This window comes from Schistocerca americana, chromosome 7 (assembly GCF_021461395.2).
Source record: "Schistocerca americana isolate TAMUIC-IGC-003095 chromosome 7, iqSchAmer2.1, whole genome shotgun sequence".
In the NCBI taxonomy this organism is placed as follows: domain Eukaryota; kingdom Metazoa; phylum Arthropoda; class Insecta; order Orthoptera; family Acrididae; genus Schistocerca; species Schistocerca americana.
The window spans coordinates 528,240,292-528,261,729 of NC_060125.1; the positions used below are offsets into that span (position 1 = coordinate 528,240,292).

The 21,438-nt window shown below is 43.3% G+C and overlaps 1 protein-coding gene and 1 pseudogene across 1 annotated transcript in view; both read right to left on the minus strand.

Moving 5' to 3' along the window:
* Positions 1-21,438, minus strand: part of LOC124623063 (soluble guanylate cyclase 88E) — a 338,153-nt gene that overhangs the window by 56,726 nt on the left and 259,989 nt on the right. Inside the window, exons 6-7 of the mRNA XM_047148855.1 lie at positions 15,986-16,109; positions 15,738-15,879 (exon numbers count right to left, since the gene is read on the minus strand). Of these exons, the coding sequence (XP_047004811.1) occupies positions 15,738-15,879; positions 15,986-16,109 (266 nt within the window). The remainder of the gene's footprint in view (positions 1-15,737; positions 15,880-15,985; positions 16,110-21,438) is intronic.
* Positions 20,577-20,694, minus strand: LOC124623541 (annotated as a pseudogene).

Here is a 21,438-nt window from a genome sequence, read left to right on the forward strand (position 1 = left end):
GCGAGAATGAGAACTGTTTTAAATACTTAAAGTGGCGACGTTCTCCTTACTTGAACAGCGTGCAATCATTCGTTTTTTGAATTTGCGTGGTGTGAAACCAATTGAAATTCATCGACAGTTGAAGGAGACATGTGGTGATGGAGTTATGGATGTGTCGAAAGTGCGTTCGTGGGTGCGACATTTTAATGAAGGCAGAACATCATGTGACAACAAACCAAAACAACCTTGGGCTCGCACAAGCCGGTCTGACGACATGATCGAGAAAGTGGAGAGAATTGTTTTGGGGGATCCCGGAATGACTGTTGAACAGATCGCTCCCAGAGTTGGCATTTCTGTAGGTTCTGTGCAAACAATCCTGCATGACGACCTGAAAATGCGAAAAGTGTCATCCAGGTGGGTGCCACGAATGCTGACGGACGACCACATGACTGCCCGTGTGGCATGTTGCCAAGCAATGTTGACGTGCAACGACAGCATGAATGGGACTTTCTTTTCGCCGGTTGTGACAATGGATGAGACGTGGATGCCATTTTTCAATCCAGAAACAAAGCGCCAGTCAGCTCAATGGAAGGACACAGATTCACCGCCACGAAAAAAATTTCGGGTAACCGCCAGTGCTGACAAAATGATGGTGTCCGTGTTCTGGGATAGCGAGGGCGTAATCCTTACACACTGCGTTCCAAAGTGCACTACGGTAACAGGTGCATCCTACGACAATGTTTTGAAGAACAAATTCCTTCCTACACTGCAACAAAAACGTCCGGGAAGGGCTGTGCGTGTGCTGTTTCACCAAGACAACGCACCAGCACATCGAGCTAACGTTGCCCAACAGTTTCTTCATGATAACAACTTTGAAGTGATTCCTCATGCTCTCTACTCACCTGACCTGGCTCCTAGTGACTTTTGGCTTTTCCCAACAATGAAAGACACTCTCCGTGGCCGCACATTCACCAGCCGTGCTACTATTGCCTCAGCGATTTTCCAGTGGTCAAAACAGACTCCTAAAGAAGCCTTCGCCGCTGCCATGGAATCATGGCGTCAGCGTTGTGAAAAATATGTACGTCTGCAGGGCGATTACGTCGAGAAGTAACGCCAGTTTCATCGATTTCGGGTGAGCAGTTAATTAGAAAAAAAAAAATCGGAGGCCTTAGAACTTGAATGCACCTCGTACTACATAGTTATCTTAATTTTCAGTGCATTTGATGCATCGTTGCACATAGTTTCTAATACTCTTAGAAAGAAGAATTTTTAGGCCGTGAAAGAAGCACATATGCAACTCTTCTCATCCTCTTCAACGGACGCACAGTGGGGCCAAATCCGAAAAAGCTGGCGAAAAGTCGAAAACGTTATAAATTCAGCTGAATAGTAAGTGCTCGGCCTGGATCACTGATTATGAATCTGAAGTCAGAATTTGAAATACAAAAAAATTTTATAGAGAAAATACAAAATATGTCCATATGTTGTATAATACAATAAAACAGACTGTCGGTTGATTCAAAGTTTATAGATCATCATCCAAAGAAAAAGGTGATTCCCCAACCAGTTGATTTAACTTTTGAATCGCTGGAGCTTACTGTACTTGCTGGTATACGTGACGCAACTAACAATGAAACTACTTCTGGGAGCAACGACTTACAGTTTTTTCGAGGCAAATGGCGCAAACTTGAAATAAATTGATAGGATATTAATAATAAGCGTAAAAAAGGCTTCCATTGTTTTGGAAAATGTAATATCGATGTAGGTGGATAATTCCATATTTAACCTCGTTACTATTATTCATTCCAGAATATTATTTGTAAAGTAGAAGAGTAGGCCTATATTCATAAAAGTGAATTACGTATCTTAGAACTCGAAATACAATGAAGACCACAGATAAATTCAAGGAAAAGAGCAACAGTCCGCTTCGTTGATGTACGAAATTCAGCAAACTACATTTTACGTTGCAAGAATTCGTACCAATGACACAGTTGCAGCTAGATGCAGTAAGTTTTAATTTTTTTCATTCAATAATAGTTCCATCAACAACGTGAGATCGGCCAGATCGTTGAACTCTGAAGAATTTATAAACTTTTCTCTTCGTGTTTAAAATTTTCCGTTGTAATTTTCCGTTCATTTACGCAAAAATGATTAATTTATTGTTATCGCATGGACTATTATTATTAATTTTATGTTACACAGTGATTTTATTCTTACTTACGGCTGTTGATTCCATCCTTAAGAATTGAAATCGATAGATTTTTAGAGATTTGGCGCCCTGTTAAATGTAGCGTTGAAATATTTGCTCAATGCGTGCAAAACATATCACTGTAACGTTTGTTTACTGTTGACCTTGTTTCCAGAGTTGGATCTTGTATGCCACAAATATCTTGAGCCACGAAAGGTTGACTCTTGAACTGCATTTTGGAAGAAGATCCGGTGTGTTTCCATTCTGCAGGATAGCATTTGCTCTCTGGTTCAAAGTTTAAACCCATGTTTCATCTTCAGTGATGATTCGTTTCAGAAACATTTCCTCTCCATTAGCATGTCAGTCCAGTAGCTGCTGAACTTGTTATGGATGACATCATATGCAGAACGATAACAAATGTGCATTTCGTTTGCTTCTTCATCAACAGTCACTCGTCGGTTTTCCAAAGCCACGTGACAGATTTGCTCCATGCTGGCATCAGTGTTGGAAGTCAGTGCATGCCTTGATCTTTCCTCGTCCTTCACGCTTATTTGGCCGCTTCTGAATTGTTTAGTCCACAGGCAAACACTTCGCCACGGTAGAACATTGCCGAAGTATTGTGCCTTTTGCTCCTGGTACACCATTAGACCTCAAAAACCGGATTACAGTATACTGTTATTCATTTGTACAAACGTAAAGTGGGGCAGGCTTAATTTCTTCACAACAGCATACCTCGAACTCAAGAGTAAACTGATGTGGCGACGCTGAAACCAGCCATAAGCGAAGACAGTGCTATCTTCTACTGACTAGCGAGCGCCCCGAACTGTATAACCAATCTAAAGACGCTTAGAATGAAAGTACACACATTTATTTACTTGCTTTCGTATCATAAAAAATTACAACGGTCGTTGGTTTCGTAATTGTAGGTATCAGATTGTTGCTGCATGTGATATTTTTCCTGATGATGATTATGCGTTTAAAGGGACTAAACATGTTGGTTATTAGTCCCTTGTTGCACTGGAAAGTCACGTAAAATATTGTGGAATGAGAAGCTCCAGCGTTTGTGGCCTTGTCGTCGTGGTCGAAAATTCTCGTGACAGTAGCTGAAAACTGTAGCCAGTTACTGAAGGATACTCCATGAAGAGTCATCATAGGTAGTGGTCGAAAATTCTCGTGACAGTAGCTGAAGTCAGTAAAACCCAGGCAGCTAAAAACTGTAGCCAGTCACTGAAGGATACTCCATGAAGAGTCATCATAGGTAGTACTACTAAAATGGCGTGAGAAAATTAAGAATGTACTGATTAGACAGACAATTAGCTTAAACTGGTCGAAAAATAAAATTCATAGCCAAAAATTTAAATATGCATGAAAGTGCAGAGATAAAAATAACTTGGAGGCCACTGAATGTTGAGATGCATTAAATCTTATGGATGTTACTAACTACACTCCGCGGTGTTACCAATGGCTAAACAGTAATTTACAGTACAAAAAATGTTGTTGCTACTGCAAAATATCTCTGCTGGCAACGTTCCGAGACTTGTCGTTCTCAGCATATATGTAGAGATAGCTGAGCACCTGGCATTGCCCGGGTATGTATTTATTAACTAAATGGGCTGCCCGCACCAGCTATTGTGGCCGAGCAAAGACACCATGATCGAATCCTAGGTATGTCTGCCCAATATGGTAAACGTGTGTTGATGTGCAGCTGCTGCCAGCATAGACTTCTCATTCGTGGTGTGCTTGTCTGTAATCATGCAACGTGAGGAAGCCAGTGCAGTAAGAATGAAAGCAATGCACAGACACTGAAGAAATGTGAGGGGTAAAAAGCAAACTACGGAATAAATTTCTATTGGCTGTAGACGAAAACAGCAAGTCCACTTGGTATGTATCTCACAGGACTGCTCTGGACTGTTGTGTTCCCAGTCGGAAACAATTCACTTAAAAAAACACAGTTGTACGAAATCCCACATTGACACAGCTCCTTCAGTTATATTGGCATTAATATAACAAGTATAACAGCGAAGTGTGTTGCGTTGTGTGCCAGATGCATGAGACTTAAGCTAAGGAGGTCTAGATGTACATCCCTCTAGATGCACATCCCTGTTCTAGGAGGAGACATGCCATAAAACAGGTTGATGCAATTTGAATCAGAATAATATCTCGTATTATTAAGGACGTTATTAATGAAACATGTGCTGCAACAGTTGATACGTGGACTGATTCACTCAATCACGCGCATTATCTGATGCTTGCAGCGCATTACATAAATACGGATTGGCCTCTTGTGAATAATGTTTCATTTATAATTTAATTTTCAGGCGTCTAGAAGATGGGAGTAAATCTTAAAAAAGAAACATAAGAGATTATGTATTTTCAGTTGGTTTTGCCCCACAGCTCATACATACACTCCTGGAAATGGAAAAAAGAACACATTGACACCGGTGTGTCAGACCCACCATACTTGCTCCGGACACTGCGAGAGGGCTGTACAAGCAATGATCACACGCACGGCACAGCGGACACACCAGGAACCGCGGTGTTGGCCGTCGAATGGCGCTAACTGCGCAGCATTTGTGCACCGCCGCCGTCAGTGTCAGCCAGTTTGCCGTGGCATACGGAGCTCCATCGCAGTCTTTAACACTGGTAGCATGCCGCGACAGCGTGGACGTGAACCGTATGTGCAGTTGACGGACTTTGAGCGAGGGCGTATAGTGGGCATGCGGGAGGCCGGGTGGACGTACCGCCGAATTGCTCAACACGTGGGGCGTGAGGTCTCCACAGTACATCGATGTTGTCGCCAGTGGTCGGCGGAAGGTGCACGTGCCCGTCGACCTGGGACCGGACCGCAGCGACGCACGGATGCACGCCAAGACCGTAGGATCCTACGCAGTGCCTTAGGGGACCGCACCGCCACTTCCCAGCAAATTAGGGACACTGTTGCTCCTGGGGTATCGGCGAGGACCATTCGCAACCGTCTCCATGAAGCCGGGCTACGGTCCCGCACACCATTAGGCCGTCTTCCGCTCACGCCCCAACATCGTGCAGCCCGCCTCCAGTGGTGTCGCGACAGGCGTGAATGGAGGAACGAATGGAGACGTGTCGTCTTCAGCGATGAGAGTCGCTTCTGCCTTGGTGCCAATGATGGTCGTATGCGTGTTTGGCGCCGTGCAGGTGAGCGCCACAATCAGGACTGCATACGACCGAGGCACACAGGGCCAACACCCGGCATCATGGTGTGGGGAGCGATCTCCTACACTGGCCGTACACCACTGGTGATCGTCGAGGGGACACTGAATAGTGCACGGTACATCCAAACCGTCATCGAACCCATCGTTCTACCATTACTAGATCGGCAAGGGAACTTGCTGTTCCAACAGGACAATGCACGTCCGCATGTATCCCGTGCCACCCAACGTGCTCTAGAAGGTGTAAGTCAACTACCCTGGCCAGCAAGATCTCCGGATCTGTCCCCCATTGAGCATGTTTGGGACTGGATGAAGCGTCGTTTCACACGGTCTGCACGTCCAGCACGAACGCTGGTCCAACTGAGGCGCCAGGTGGAAATGGCATGGCAAGCCGTTCCACAGGACTACATCCAGCATCTCTACGATCGTCTCCATGGGAGAATAGCAGCCTGCATTGCTGCGAAAGGTGGATATACACTGTACTAGTGCCGACATTGTGCATGCTCTGTTGCCTGTGTCTATGTGCCTGTGGTTCTGTCAGTGTGATCATGTGATGTATCTGACCCCAGGAATGTGTCAATAAAGTTTCCCCTTCCTGGGACAATGAATTCACGGTGTTCTTATTTCAATTTCCAGGAGTGTATTTGAGAAATGTCATACGAGGGTGGTCTGAAAAGTTCTCGGAACGGAGTAAAAAAAAGCACTTATATCACTAAAACTTTTTTTAGTTTTCAATATAGTCTCCTTGTAGATTATTGCACTTGGTCCAACGATGTTCCAGTGCCTTGATCCCATCTCGAAAATGAGTTTCCCTCAGGCCTACAAAATACTTGTCAACTTCGGCTATCGATTCTTCGTTTCAAGTGAATCTTCGTCTACCAAGCAAAATTTTCAGTTTTGGGAAGAGATGGATGCCTGACGGAGCCATATCAGATGAATAAGGCGGGTGTGGCAATGATTCATACCTTAGTTTGTGTAATTTTGCCATGGCGACAGCACATGTTTTTGATCCAGAAAGAGTCGTGGCACCCTCCTTACAGATAATTTTTTCATTCCTAATTCTTCAGTTAAAATGTGATATACCCTTTCAGATGACATCTGGCAAGCGTGAGCAATTTCATGCACTTTCAATCGGCGATCCTCCATGACCATTTTGTGCACTTTTGCCATGATTTCTGGAGTAGTGACACATCTTGGCCGACCACTGCGCGGATCAGCATCTAAGCTCTCCCGACCAAATTTAAATTCATTTGTCCACTTGGAAACAGCTGAATATGAAGGTGCAGAGTCCCCCAGTGTATTCTGGAAATCGACATGAATGTCCATTGCTTTCATACCTTTCTTTACGAAGTACGCAATCACTACTCGAATCTAGATTTTTTTCCATCTTCCCAAATCACTACGCGGGAGCAACAACAAAGTCACGTCACCGCAACAGCACTCTTCCAAGAGCACTGACGTGGCACGCGTTACAGGCATCAGTCCAATGAATATCACGTGATCAACTCGTTGTGCTACCGCTCACCTCTCGTGGCGATTCCGATCTTTTCAAACCACCCTCGTATCACCGCTCTGAGCTGCTGGTAAAATTCTTTATTTGTACAGCCAGTTTCAGTCGTCTGACCATCATCAGGTGATACTGAAAAATGCACGGATCTACCGTGTCAACGAAAATGACCTCAAATCATGTGAAGTGTGTTACAGTACTGCAGTTGCAAGTACTGTTTCGTCATGATACGTAGAAAGGATAGACTTATAATTAACTAGCGTAATTGATGTATTCTAACTGATATGTACTTTTTAATACGAGATAGAAGGGATTAAAAATCGAGCCCTGACTTTTGTACGTGAGAAGGTCTTAATGATCTTCAACCATAAAATTGCTACGTTCCTATGGTCATATGCTTGACACAAATGATAAGCAGGAAATTCTAAGGAGTGTGTGACAAAAGTGTGCTAGTTATACAGGTACAACGTACAATCATTAACGTAATTGTTCGTGTATAGTCAGTGCACATTGTTTCATTGCGTACTGTTTTATCAACGTAAAATATATTTTTTCCAGGTACACCTTCGTGCAGTTCTGTGTCACTTCTCTCTCTGGTGTTTGTGAAGATAGAGCCGTCAGGTACAATGTCATCGCCATCCAGAAAGAGGGATCGTTTCAACAACTGCGACAATAACAAGTTCTCCGCTGCAGACGAAGTAGATCTCTATATATGAATACACGGTGGAGATGACGATTACGTGCTAAAGTGCTGGAACAGACACATTCTTCCAGGGATGGATGCAGTTACAAGGCGTATTTTATATATTCCAGCGACAGTCACGCCTAGTGAATGGTGCTTAAGTAAAGCTGGCATGTTATTAACAAATCTGCACGGTCAATTAACTCCAGAGTGCGTGAGTGATTATCCACTGCTGATCAACAGTAACTATAAATTTACTTCAAGCAAAAATTGTGAGTAGTTACAGCCATGATTATGTAATGTTCTTCATATATTTTCTTTACAGATGCAGTCATGTCCTAAAGTTGCGGAATAGTGTTTATTAAATGTGTACGTAGTTTCCTGTTATTGACAAGCAGCGTAAATCCATTTGGAAATGAATCTTTTTTGTGCTTATACTCAACATCGAATTATTTTATACATGCTGTATCAAGTTAATTGTGTCACGTAAGAGTTCTTGGACACGTTAATTTTGTGGAGAGAGAGAGAGAGAGAGAGAGAGAGAGAGAGAGAGAGAGAGAGGAAGGATGACAGAGCGAGGCGTTTTGTGCAGTGCGACGAGTCGAAGTGAAGTGAGATGTCAGTGATGACCGGTCACGCTCGGTTATTCGCATGTCCGGAGCGTAGACCAAACATGTCTGTGGAATGAGCATTCGGATGCATAGAGCTACAATTGTGTCCGCAAAATCTCCTGCTTTTTAGCCCGTATTTTGAGTGCTATTACTTCGCTTAGAAGTACTGTTAAACCTTTTACAGACACCTTTAACAGTTGACACCAGGAACTGAAGTGAAGAGCAATGGTATTGCGCTTTTTCGCCACAGTACCGCATCTAAGTTCCCACTTTCTTTCCACTTTATTTACGTTTTTTCGGTAACGGGATAAGAGGTGACAGCCAACATTTTTTTTTCGTTTTACATTGCACTTATACATATTGTCGAATCTCTGTTCTAATTAATTATACTACATTGACATTGTAGACGGCGCCGAAGCGTCACGAAAAAACAATGCATTTGGAACCATGAAATTATTACAGTAAATACCGTACGCGATTTGCACCAACTGCTTGTCCGTTATTATTTACAGTTTTCCCCTCATTCAAGCCTCTGACTTTTATAAACAAGTAAAGCGTCTAACAATTTTCATCATCCCATTAGAAAAGAAAAATCACACACTATGCACAAAAAAAATACAAGATCAGGGTTCGAATTTTGGAGTAATAAAAGAATTGACAGGCAACAATACCTTTTTACGTTTTCTATTGCACTGATTCATATTGTCGAATCTGTTTTAATTAGTTACGTTACAATGTTACTATATAGGGAACTGTCTCACGCAGAAATTGTTAGATGTACAGATAAGGGTTGGAGAACCTGCATAAATTGGAGAAAATTAATCAGACTGTTATGTATAAATTTTATCTGCGTATGAAATTAAGCCCCATGTATATTCAGTGACTGGCAGTTTACTCAAACATACTTGCAAATTTATCCAGCAATTTTCTCGCGAACACAATGGCCATAAGATCACAGAAATTATGCATATAAATAAGACTTTGTAATACCGTGTCTCGATATTTTTCAACATATAAAGTGCCTCATATCATTACGAAATTACGAGTATACGTTTGTTGTACGTACTTACGAAAACTAAATGATTCTCCTTTGCATACTTCCGTGTACATCCGCAGCAACGACAATACCATAGCTGTTACTAAAACTCAGACGTGTAGAAACGTTTATGTACGTCTGAGTTTTAGTAACAGCTATGGTGCAGTATTGTCGTTGCTTCGGATGTTTACGCGTAATCTTCAAGTTTTGCTATTACTGCAAATTGTAGAGAACGGCGTCGTCCCAAAATCACGTGACAAGCCCGCTTTGATGTAGAGCACATGCGTAGTAGGCTATGCTCATTCCGTAGATGTATATATTCTCTATGCTCCGGAGTTCGGACATAAGACATTGACGGAGTACGTGGCCGAGCAGAGCCGTATGAGGCCGGACAGGGGTGGCTCGGTCTCCACTTCAGCAGACGAGCCGTAACTGGTCAAAAATTGAGCGTTGCAGCAGTCGAGTGTCCATCTCCACCTCCCCCTTCTTTCTCCACGTTATCATCCTCGCTCCAAAAGGAGGACGGTGGCTCTTACCCCCACAGTATTTCTTTTCAGATCGTAACTGTAAAGGGCGATCAAAAGTTTCTTTTCGAAGACCGTACAGTCAAGGATCGGTATGCCAATCAGTCAAAATCACAGTGAGTATCGAGGCAATCATCCCACCGATGCTCCAGGTTGGAGATATCAGTTTGGTAAAACACTGTGTGAAGATGGTGCACATCCTCCTCCAATAGAAACTGGGGGTGAGATCAGTACTATAGGCCGGGTGCTCGAGTGTCTCCCGCTTGAGCTGGTGTAACTTGGGGACATGGGTTATCATGAAGCAGCATGGAATTGGCACGCCACTCCATAACTGTGGTTTGCGACAGTCATGCTGCCCCATGCACATTATTCACTCTCTAATGCATGTCTATCGGTGTTTGTCCTTCGGCAACCAAGGCAAGAGTAACAGCACGTTGGTCCTGTTTGGACGCATTTGCTAATAACGTCGCCATAGTCCACAGTTCCGCATTTACCACACGCACGTCGAAAAGACATGAATGGCAACTAATCTCTTGCATAAATGTCGGTACTTACGTAGCTGCGTCGGAGTCACGTTACGTTGCATATCCAGCTCCCTCAAACCGAAAGTTTTTGATCGACCCTTATAATAATAATATTAGTAATAATAATGATGATGACGCGACGCATCACGAAGGAATTGTCATAATGGGACGGAAATCGGTAGGTATTAACGTACATATACAGACAAACAAATGATTACAGTTTAAGAGAAAGAGATTCACAAATTGATCAAGTCACCAACCCATTGGTCTCCTCTGGCCCTTACGCAAGCAGTTATTCGGCTTGGCATTGATTGATGGACTTTTTGGATGTCATCCAGAGCGATATGCCAAATTCTGTCCAATTGGTGCGTTAGGTCGTCATACTGCTCAGCAGGTTGGAGGTCTCTGCCCATAATGCTCCAAACGTTCTCAATTGGGAAGTGGACCGGTGACGTTGCTTGTCAAGAAAGAGTTGGCCAAGGCGAAGACAAGCAGTAAAAATTCTCGTATGCAGGCGATTATTATTTTGCTGAAATACAAGCCCAGGATGACTTGCCATGAAGGGCAATAAAACGGGGCATAGAATATTGTCGACGTACTGCAGTGCTGTAAGGATGCGACAGATTAAGGTTAGTACCCCGCTGCTTTACAGGGCCTCTCCAGACGCGTTTTCGCTGGTTATCGTGGCTCATTTAGAAGTGGGCCTCATCACTGAAGACAATTTTGCTCCAGTCAGTGAGATTCCAGGTCGAAGACATGTACAGCGGTCGGATACCAACCTCACTGTCACCCGACATATACTCCGACAAGTAGAAGTGATGGTCTGGGTGCCATTTCTTTTCATAGCAGAGCCCCTTTGGTTGTCATCTGCGGCACCATTATAGCACAGAGGTGTGTCGATGATATTCCATGCCCCGTTTCGTTGCCTTTCATGGCAAGCAATCGTGGGCTTACGTTCCTGAAGATAATGCGACGAAAGTTCCTAGTGCTTCCTTTCGTGGTTGCCAACAAGGCCGCCGGATCTCTCCCCAACTGGGGAGCGTTTGGAGCATTATGCGCAATGCCGTCCAGCCATCTGGGGATTTTGACGATCTAAGGCGCTAGTTGGACAGAATTTGGCGCGATATCTATCAGGAGGAGAGCCAAAAGCTCTGTCAATTAATACAAAGCCGAATAACTGTTTGCATAAGGGCCAGAGGTGGACCAACTCGTTATTGGCTTGATCAATTTGTGAAACTATTTCTCTTCAGTAAATCATCCAATTTTTATGAAATTTTAATCATTTGTTTGTCTATTCATGTACGTTACATCTACCGATTTCCGTCTCATTTGGATAATTCCTTAGTGGTGTGTCGTTTTCTTTATTTATTTTTTAAAAACTCTGTTTGAAGTTTATTTCTACAAAATTTGGTTGAAATCGTTTACGGTGAGTTTTTCCCGGATATGCATATGTCAAATCTGTTTCACAGATATGAACATATTTCAAAGGTATTTGTACGCATATTTCACCTTTCACGCAGCGCAACGTTTATGACGTCGTCTCTCCCGAACCGTGTGTCGCACAACGATGTAATTTTGCAGGTTCATCCAGTGCTATACGTGCATACTTTCTGTGAAATGTGTTGTGAGTAGAGTTACTAGCAAATATTTACTAGGAAATATTTCACACATCTCAGTGTTTATGGCGCCCTGTATGTTGACCTATGTGTCATAGAATGATATAATTGTGCTGGTACATTCAGTGGAATATATGAAAACTGTCTGCAAAACGTATCACGAATACAGTTAGTAGTAAATAAGTATAAACTAATACGTCGTGCTTCATGCGGCAGTTTTACTGCATGAAAGGCGAAAATGTGGCAAACGACAAACTTTTTCCCTTTCACCTTTTTGCAGGGGTTGTCGGCAAAGAAAAGTTTCGTGAGGATCTGATATTACATGTAAAGTTGTTGCAACTCATTAAGTGCTCCCATTCTCAAATACTGGGTAAATAAGCATGGGTATTCGTGCATATGGGCTGCGCTTGTTTCTCAATCCCACTCCCTATCCCTTTGATATATTAGGTGCTCCGTGTCAGCGTATAAGCTGTCACCATTCCAGACTTCATCCAAATCCGTCCAGCCGTTTCAGTTTCAAGGAGTAACAAACATTCTAACACACACACTCACAAACTTTCGCATTTGTAATATACACTGAAAAGCCAAAGAAACTTTTACACCTGCCTGACGTCGCGTAGGGCTCCCGCGAGAACGTAGTAGTGCCGCAACACGACGTGGCATGGATTCGACTGATGCTTGAAGTAGTGTTGGAGGGAAGTGACACCATGAATCTTGCAAGACTGTCTATAAATCCGTACGAGGGGGTGAAAATCTCTTCTGAACAGCACGTTGCAAGGCATCCCAGATGTGCTTAATAATGTTGATGCCTGGGGGGTTCGGTGGCCAGAGGAAAAGTTTAAACTCAGAAGAGTGTTCCTGGAGCCACTCTGTAGTAGTTCTAGACGTGTGAGGTATCGCATTGTCCTGCTGGAGTTGCCCAAGTCCGTCGGAATGCACAATGGGCATGAATGAATGCAGGTGATCAGACAGGATGCTTACGACGGGTCACCTGTCAGTGTCATATCTAGACATATCAGGGGTCTCATATCACTTCAACTGCATACGCATATTTTTCTGGCCGCAGCGATGTCGGAGATTTGATTGGATTCCTCATATTCACGGTACACTTGTGAAATGATCGTACGGGAAATCCATCTTCATCGCTACCTCGGAGATGCTGTGTCGCATCGCTCGTGCGCCGACTGTAACACCACGTTGAAACTCACTTAAATCTAGATAACCTGTCATTGTAGCAGCAGTAACCGATCTAAACAACTGCGCCAGACACTTGTTGTCTTACATAGACGTTGACGACCTCAGCGCCGTATTCTGCCTGTTTACATATCTCTGTATTTGAATACGCATGCCTATACCAGTTTCTTTGGCGCTTCAGTGTATAATTATGTAAGATAAGCAGATAGAGAAAGCAAACTTGAGGCGCACAGCGATATTTTGTGAATAACACATTATGCTGAACAGTGTTGCTTGAAATACTTTTGTGTGATGTGCCAAGTTGGAGATTCGTTATTTGATATGCGATGTTATAGACGCCAGTTTCCATATGAATAGGCTTCTCAAATAGACGTAATCAAACAGGTTTACTCTGTAATAAGTTACAGCAAGAGTTGCTGAGGATCAAATGTTATAAAAGAATTTAAAAATATTTTTAATGGGATGTGTTTGGCAGACCGGCTTAGACATTGGTTCGACCGTAATAAATTATTAAGCAAATTCTGGAAATACGCATCTAGCCATTAGAACTGCAACAAACGTCAGATTGGTATGAAATCTGCTGCATGCTTGGATATGCAAATTATTTCTATTTCAATCTAATCGCTGGGAGTACTACAATCTTTAGTCATATATAACGAAAGATTGCGTAGTTGCTTGCTGATACAGAAAACACATTTGAATGTTGTTTGGTTGTGAGAAGATAGTGTTATGCCTCGTGAAGGAAGCTGAAACGTCTACCGGTACGCATCGAAATTCGAAAACGGCTGTGTGCTATTGTCCACTACGCGTAAACATCAAGTAAAATCTCGTTATTTTCTGAAACAATGTGACACTAAAAGCATGTATTTCGGACCCTTGCGTTTCGTGAGCAAAGTCCTTACCAGCTGAGTAATCTAGAGTCCACCCAAATAATGGGGGTGATTTTAGTGGAATCGAAGTACGCAAGTGTAGTGTCGGAATCGGAGATGGTATTTACGTAATTACCATTTTGGGCTAACAACAGCACTGCGTAAAATTTAAAGTTTATTTATTTGTATAACAAAACAAGTTCTAAGAATAATAATAATAATTATTCAGCAGTTTCAAGATCCAACAGGAATGAGCTAAATCAAATCCTGAAATTGTAAAACAGTAAGTTGTATTTAATGAAGACTAACTGTAGGGCTTCACATACTTTTAAGCTGTTTATTAAACTGTGGTGTGTTACGCAGTTCCACTAAAACGTTTCTCTCTTGCCAGTGAACCCATCGACAGAGGCAATTACTCTCGTATTGTAGGATGGAATATTTAGATATTTGTGTTTGTTTTCTATAACAACAGTGGATTCCCAGACACTAGAATATGATTTTACCTGTTGTACTCTTATTGACTAAGCCTTTCCTTAAAGCGAATTTATCGACAAGCTTTTCCGTAGTTCTAGATTTATCGTTAATATCGTCATCCTTGCAGCTCATTAAAATATTTTGTAACAAATACTGGACCTTGCTTCTTCCCGTGTTGACATAGTTATAGAGTTAGCGCTAGTATCAGTAGTTTCTGTTAGGTTAACTCTCAACAGTTCTATCGTTGGTCGTTTATGGACAGACGCGCCAGAATCTTCGGTCTTGCTAAGAGACTCCTACACTGTATAAAATATAATAGTCTTACTGTACTTATACTTTAACAATGCCAGTGAAAAACTTTGTTCTATAGCATGAGTGTAAAAATGTGAAATTTCAGTACATCAGTCCAAATCAGGCACAGCCTGAGTTGCCTGTTGTTCAGTTTTTCACCGAACAGTTCGGTATGTCAGTCCGGTATTCGAAATTTGGTACCGAAGTATGAGTGGTTCGATATTTTTGGAATTCCATTCATGTCACTAATATGACGGTTTTTTCGAAGAGATGCGTATACTATATAAAAGTTTGGAACAATTACAAAGTCAAGCTTCTACATATCGTGGAAAATGTTTTTAAATGCCTAACATACAAAAATATCAAAAGGACAATGGCAGTTCCTTGCGCCAATGCATATGTGGAAAGAGTCTTCAATCACGTGAATCAGTCGTTAGAAACAAATTGAGTGTAAATTCGTTGCAATTTGAAGTGTGTGACATGCAACGATTTTTATCAAAAAATTAAAGTTAACAAATATTCGAAGAAACCTGTAACTATTGGTAATCAATACGGTTTTAATATTCAGCGTTTTATTGCGCTCACTCTCAGCTCAGGAAATTCTTCCGCCAGGCACTGTTCAGTAATTTTGGCAATGTAATCTGGCTAGCCTAGATACGTGAACAGCAGCATTCGTTCGCTCTGGACCGAGGCACATCATTAGGCAGCAAGGTCCTTTGACCACTCATGTTATGTTGTTGCCAGCATTATTACTGCAGTTTTATTTTTGATATTTGAGGTTCAGACTTTGAACCTTCACCTTCCGTAAGACCTTTACAAAACTGTGGAGTCGTAGATGGAATCTCAGTCGGAGTCACGACCTTTCGGAGTCGGAGACGATGCATCCCAAATCCAGACACTCCTCGCGCTTCTCTTTCATAGTTTCAAATTGCCTTCGCCCTTCTCCCACTTTTTAAACTCCACACAAGTTCTCCCGTGTACCTTGCTACATACTAAAATTCCTGTGTTTGCCTTTTCATTAAAATACTCATATACTACAATTAATACTAAATTTCCTTACCTTTCAGCCTAAGCTTTTTTTCGTCGACTGAATCGGACTGGTCGCTGAGTATTATCTCGTGTTTCTTCCTGTCCGACGGCCGCTCCGTCAGAACCGGTTCCACGGTGACCAGCTCGAAAATATTGTTTGTGCGGTTCAAGATCTGAAACGGAACCACAGGCGTATGACAGTTACCGAGACAGATCCACGTGCGTAGACTGACGGTTGCCAACACTCAGAAATAAAATACCTTTGTAGAAAGAGCTTACAGTTTCAAATCTGAAGGCAATTAAGGGGCGCACGAGGTCAAACCAGTTTGTAATCTTCTTACTGATGAGGTCAGGCAGAATAACCATGAGAGAGTTCCCGATGCTCCGAATCACCATGTCGTTCCTAAGTAAACAGAAAACATCAACAAGTCATACAACGGTGGACGGCACTGGAGGCTGTTAGCATCAGCAGCTAAAATAACAAAAGACAAGGGTCATTCCGAAGCTAAAGCCTTCCATTTATTTTCATGAAAATTACAGCAGATACAGGAAGCACAATAACATACTTAAATAGAAAAATATCTCAGCTAAACACTGTCGTTTTTCCACATAATCACCACTATTCGTTATTACAGTGTTGCCGACAATCGACAAGAGCGTCTACATCTACATACATACTCCGCAAGCCACCTGACGGAGTGTGGCGTAGGGTACTTTGAGTACCTCTATCGGTTCTCCCTTCTATTCCAGTCTCGTATTGGTCGTGGAAAGAAAGATTGTCGGTATGGCTCTGTGTGGGCTCTGATCTCTCTGATTTTATCCTCATGGTCTCTTCGCGAGACGCCGCACTCGTAAAAATCTGAACCAGACGAGGCTGACCACCGTCTTGCAGCTTAGAGGCTGAGGTTCGAAACTGGTAGTCCATCTTTCTTAGGCCCGAAAAGAAGCAAGTCTATAGATGCTAAATCAGGACTACGCGGTAGATGTGATGGGACAGCCCAGCCAAATTTGGCATTGAGTTCTTTCATGATAACAACACTGTTGTGGAGTTCCGCGTTATCGAGTAATAAGATGTTATCTGGCCTGACAGTAGAAATTCTTTCAACACGGTCAATGTCGTCTTGTAGCGTTCTGAACTGACAGTTGCTTTAGGCTCCAAGATATCCAGAAGAACCTCACCCTGGCTTCCCTTCAAGATAGTGCGCATCAGTTTGCCTGCAGATTACCGTGTCTTGAACTACTTCTGCGCTGGAGAACTCGTACGTTGTCACGCCTTTGTCTTTTGAATTTTGGCTCGTAGTGATGGCACCACGTCATCTCTGTTACTGATGGTGATCAGAAGGTTGTCATCTTCAGCAGCAGTTTCCGACAAGTTTCCGTTCGAAGACGTTTTGGTCTTGTGTAAGCATCCGTGAACCTCTCTCCGACACACTTTGCGATAACTGAGGTTGCGTAACATCTTATTTAGCTGCTCACAAAATCCCTTGGTCGTAATCCGCCGATCACCACGGCTGAGCTGACGAAGCTGCTGTTCGTTATGAAGAATGTGAGCTGAGCATGGTAGACTTCGACGTGACTCGTGCACGCTTTTTTCACTACTATTGAAACCCAGTACCCACAGCCTCAAATTGCCCATGACTATTGTAACTTCACCATACACCTTTAGTGTGCGTCCACGGACTTCAATTAGAGCAGTTTGTTTATCAGTGAGGAATTAAATGGGACATCTCTGATTAACAAGCATCTCGTTGTGAATTTTAAAATTTTCCCGGTGAATTGACTGCTCAAACAAATTTCATGCTTGCAGCCGGTCGTTGTTCAATACTTCGCACAATATTTCAGCTGGACACCTGCCAATCATCTTCAGGTGATCCATCGCAGACTGGCGAGAACGTCCTCCGTTCCTCAATATATAACGTACTGTAACTATTCTGCGCATGTGTCAAAAACTTGATAGATGAACCACACTGCCCGCCGGCAGCGCACTCGCTGGTGGAATAACAGAACTCAGTCGCCCTCTGCGTTGCTGTTTGCCGCGGCCGTCGACGCACTCTGTCGTCTTCGATTAGAACAAATCGTGGAGATTATGGGATTCCGTGCACTGTCCAGGTGGTAGCCGCCGTCACGGTTTAACAGATTTTCCGCCAGTCGTATTGCTACGGATTCTTTAATAATGGAGTCCCAGAAAGACGTTGCTGTGGACAAAATCATTGTTTCTCATACTCCATTGATTGTCCAGTAGAAATACAGTGTTCAGCAATAGCGGACTTGCTTGGCTGCAAAAGGCGGGTGTAACGTTGATGTTCAGTGCAGCGTTCTTTCACGGTGCGTGTGGTTTGACCTATGTAAGCCATACCACATTGGCACGGTATCTTGTAAATTCCGGCCTTTCGTAGTAACAGATTGTCCTTAACTGATCCCACGAGGTCCGCAATCTTCGATGGTGGGCGGAAAACCCCTTTTACCTGAAATTTTCGGAGGATTCTTGCTATTTTAAACGAAGTGTTGCCAACGAAAGGAGGAAAAGCTAAAGATTGTTCCGGCATGTTCTCCTCTTTATTCACTTCCTGCTTCTTAGTTTTAACTGTTAGTGCCCTGTTAATGTGCCGGATGGAATACCAATTTTCGCTGAATGCTGTCTTTAGATGGGCGAGTTCTTGAGGTAAGCTACCTAGATCTGAGACAGTATGAGCTCTATGAACAAGCGTTTTAAGAAAACTCATGGTTTGCGATGGGTGATGCCAACACGACGCTTGCAGGTACAAATCAGTACGAGTGGGTTTTCTGGCAAACTGAATGCCGTAGAGAACCATCATTCTTCCTTCGAACCAGGACATCCAAGAAAGGCACACAACCATCTTTCTCTATTTCCATGGTGAACCGGATGTTGCTATGAATGGAGTTGAGGTGATGTAGAGACTCCATTAATTTATCTTCTCCATGAGGCCACATTCCTCCAAAAAAACTGTTGGTTTCAGGGCAGCTGATTCAGGCGCTTGAATGATGACTAGCAGGTGCACCGTTGAAATATCGTGCGAAGTATAGAACGACGACCGGCTGCAAGCCCGAAACTTGTTTGAACAAGCATCTCGTTGTCCAGAATCCATTTTCGGACGTTTCCCTGTTGGTGTTAAACACTATATGATAGGAAGTAAAGGCACCGCTATTAGTGGCCCTTAATATACAGTGTGTCCATCCTTCACCTTTATGACAGCTTGAACTCTGCTGGGGACACATTCAGTAAGATATCTGAATGTCTGTGGTGGAATGGTCCGAAGAGCCAAAACCAGAGCATATACCCATTTGGACGCTGCGGCCTGGACCGAAGTCTACATTCTAGTTCATCCCAAAAGTGTTCAATTAAGTTCAGGTCGGGATTCTGGGCAGGCCAGTCCATTTCGGGAACGGTGCTTTATGACAGGGTCCATTGTCATGCTGACACAGTCATTGTCTCCGAAATGTTCTCCTACTGTACACAGTGCAGAATGATGTATATATCCTTCCACATTTAGCATTTTCTTATGCGTAATAAGGGGGTCACACGCTAACTATGAAAAACATCCCATACAGCAACACTTCACTGCTAGCACTAGATATGATGACGGGTCAAATTATCTATGCATTTACCAACCCTAGACCCTGGCATCGGACTACCACACGTTATAGCCTGATTCATTACCCCAAATCACTTGTTTCCAGTCATCCACTGACCAGTGGCATCGCTCTATACTCCACCTCCGGCGTTGCTTAGTACTGAACACAGGAGTGTGTGGCTTATGAGGAGCCGGTCGACCATTGTACCCCATTACTTTAACTCCCTACACACAGTCATCGTGCCGGCTCGACTGCTGGCAGCACTTTGGGACCCAAGGGTGACTCCATCCGCTGATTTCACTCCATTTTTTTACAACCACTCTCCGCAGTGCTCGGCGGTTCCTGTCCGACAGTATGTGAGTTGCGTCTGGTGCTGGTTTGATTGTGATTGATCCTTCGTGTTTCTACTTCACAGTTACATCACCAACAGTCGTTGGGGACAGCTTCAGAACTGTTGAAATATCCCTGATGAATCTGTTACTCAGGTGGAATTCAATAACTACTCCATTTTCGAAGCCACTGACCGATCTATTCTGCTGTTATTGCTCCCCTACTGACAACGCAATAACCTCCACCTACTTTTATACTGGCGGGTCCGCCTCTCGTGACATCTGATGATCAATATCGAGTTGCATAAGCGTGTCCGAATACTTTTGATCAGACAGCGTAAGTCGCAGGACAAAGAAATCGTCAGGAAATTAGCTGATAGATTCAAAAATTAATACTAAATAGGAATCTATAGAAATTTATAAAGGCGAGGGGCAAGACTGTAAAATTACCATTATTGATATGAAGGAGTTCGTGAGTTTCGAGACGTGTCATTTCTCAAGTAGTAAATTTTGTGGATAAAAGCACTCCGTCTTCAGGCCACGAGTGGCCTACCGGGACCATCCGACTGCCGTGTCATCCTCAGTGGAGGATGCGGATAGGAAAATGTTCAAATGTCTCTGAGCACTATGGGACTTAACATCTATGGTCATCAGTCCACTAGGACTTAGAACTACTTAAACCTAACTAACCTAAGGACATCACACAACACCCAGTCATCACGAGGCAGAGAAAATACCTGACTCCGCCGGGAATCGAACCCGGGAACCCGGGCGCGGGAAGCGAGAACGCTACCGCACGACCACGAGCTGCGGACTGTGGATAGGAGGGGCGTGGGGTCAGCATACCGCTCTCCCGGTCGTTATGATGGTATTCTTGACCGAAGCCGCTACTAATTGGTCGAGTAGCTCCTCAATTGGCATCACGAGGCTGAGTGTACCCCGAAAAATGGCAACAGCGCATGGCGGCCTGGATGGTCACCCATCCAAGTGCCGACCACGCCCGACACCACTTAACTTCGGTGATCACACGGGAACCGGTGTATCCACTGCGGCAAGGCCGTTGCCGAAATTTTGTGGATAGCAAAAAAAAATTTAACCACAGAGAATTGATGGTTACCGACTGGATATTTTTGTAAGTTGATTACTGTGGAATGAATAAAAACTCTGTACTGCTGAGTCCAGGGCGGTGACGAGCGGGGAGGGGGGGGGGGTTTGGTGAGTTTGGCGTGATCACTTCTGGCCCCCCTCCCCTCCTCCCCCCCACCCAATTGTGGCGGATGCTTGTGGTACTACATCTACATAATTTGGCTCAGATACTCAAAGTCAGCACAGAAAACAGGAGGCATTAGTTACAGAATGACCCTCGAGATACTAATGAATTGCTTAAGGATGAAAATGTGGTATAAAAAGATTTAAAACAGCATAGTACAACTAGCAAACCTTTCCCCATCAAATAAATCGAAATTAAATCCACATTTATAAAATTAAAGCGTTATTCTTCATTTTTCTTATATTTCATGAATAAAAATATTTCGTTGCATTGTTCCTGTTTCCCAAGTTTTCTGACCAGCACTACTTTGGCACTGTTCTGTCACGTATAAAGCTTTCTCTTTTCCGTCAAGCCACTCTACGGTTAAAGCGAACACTGTTCGTACATTGGAAATTTCGAAAAGTTCTATTTGTACTCGAGCATAAAAATTTACACCACTGCCTTATGGATATCACTTTATTCCAGTAAAGATTCTGAATATTTCTCCATTTACACCATTTAAAACAAGGAATTTCCATAGATGATAAACAATACTTGAA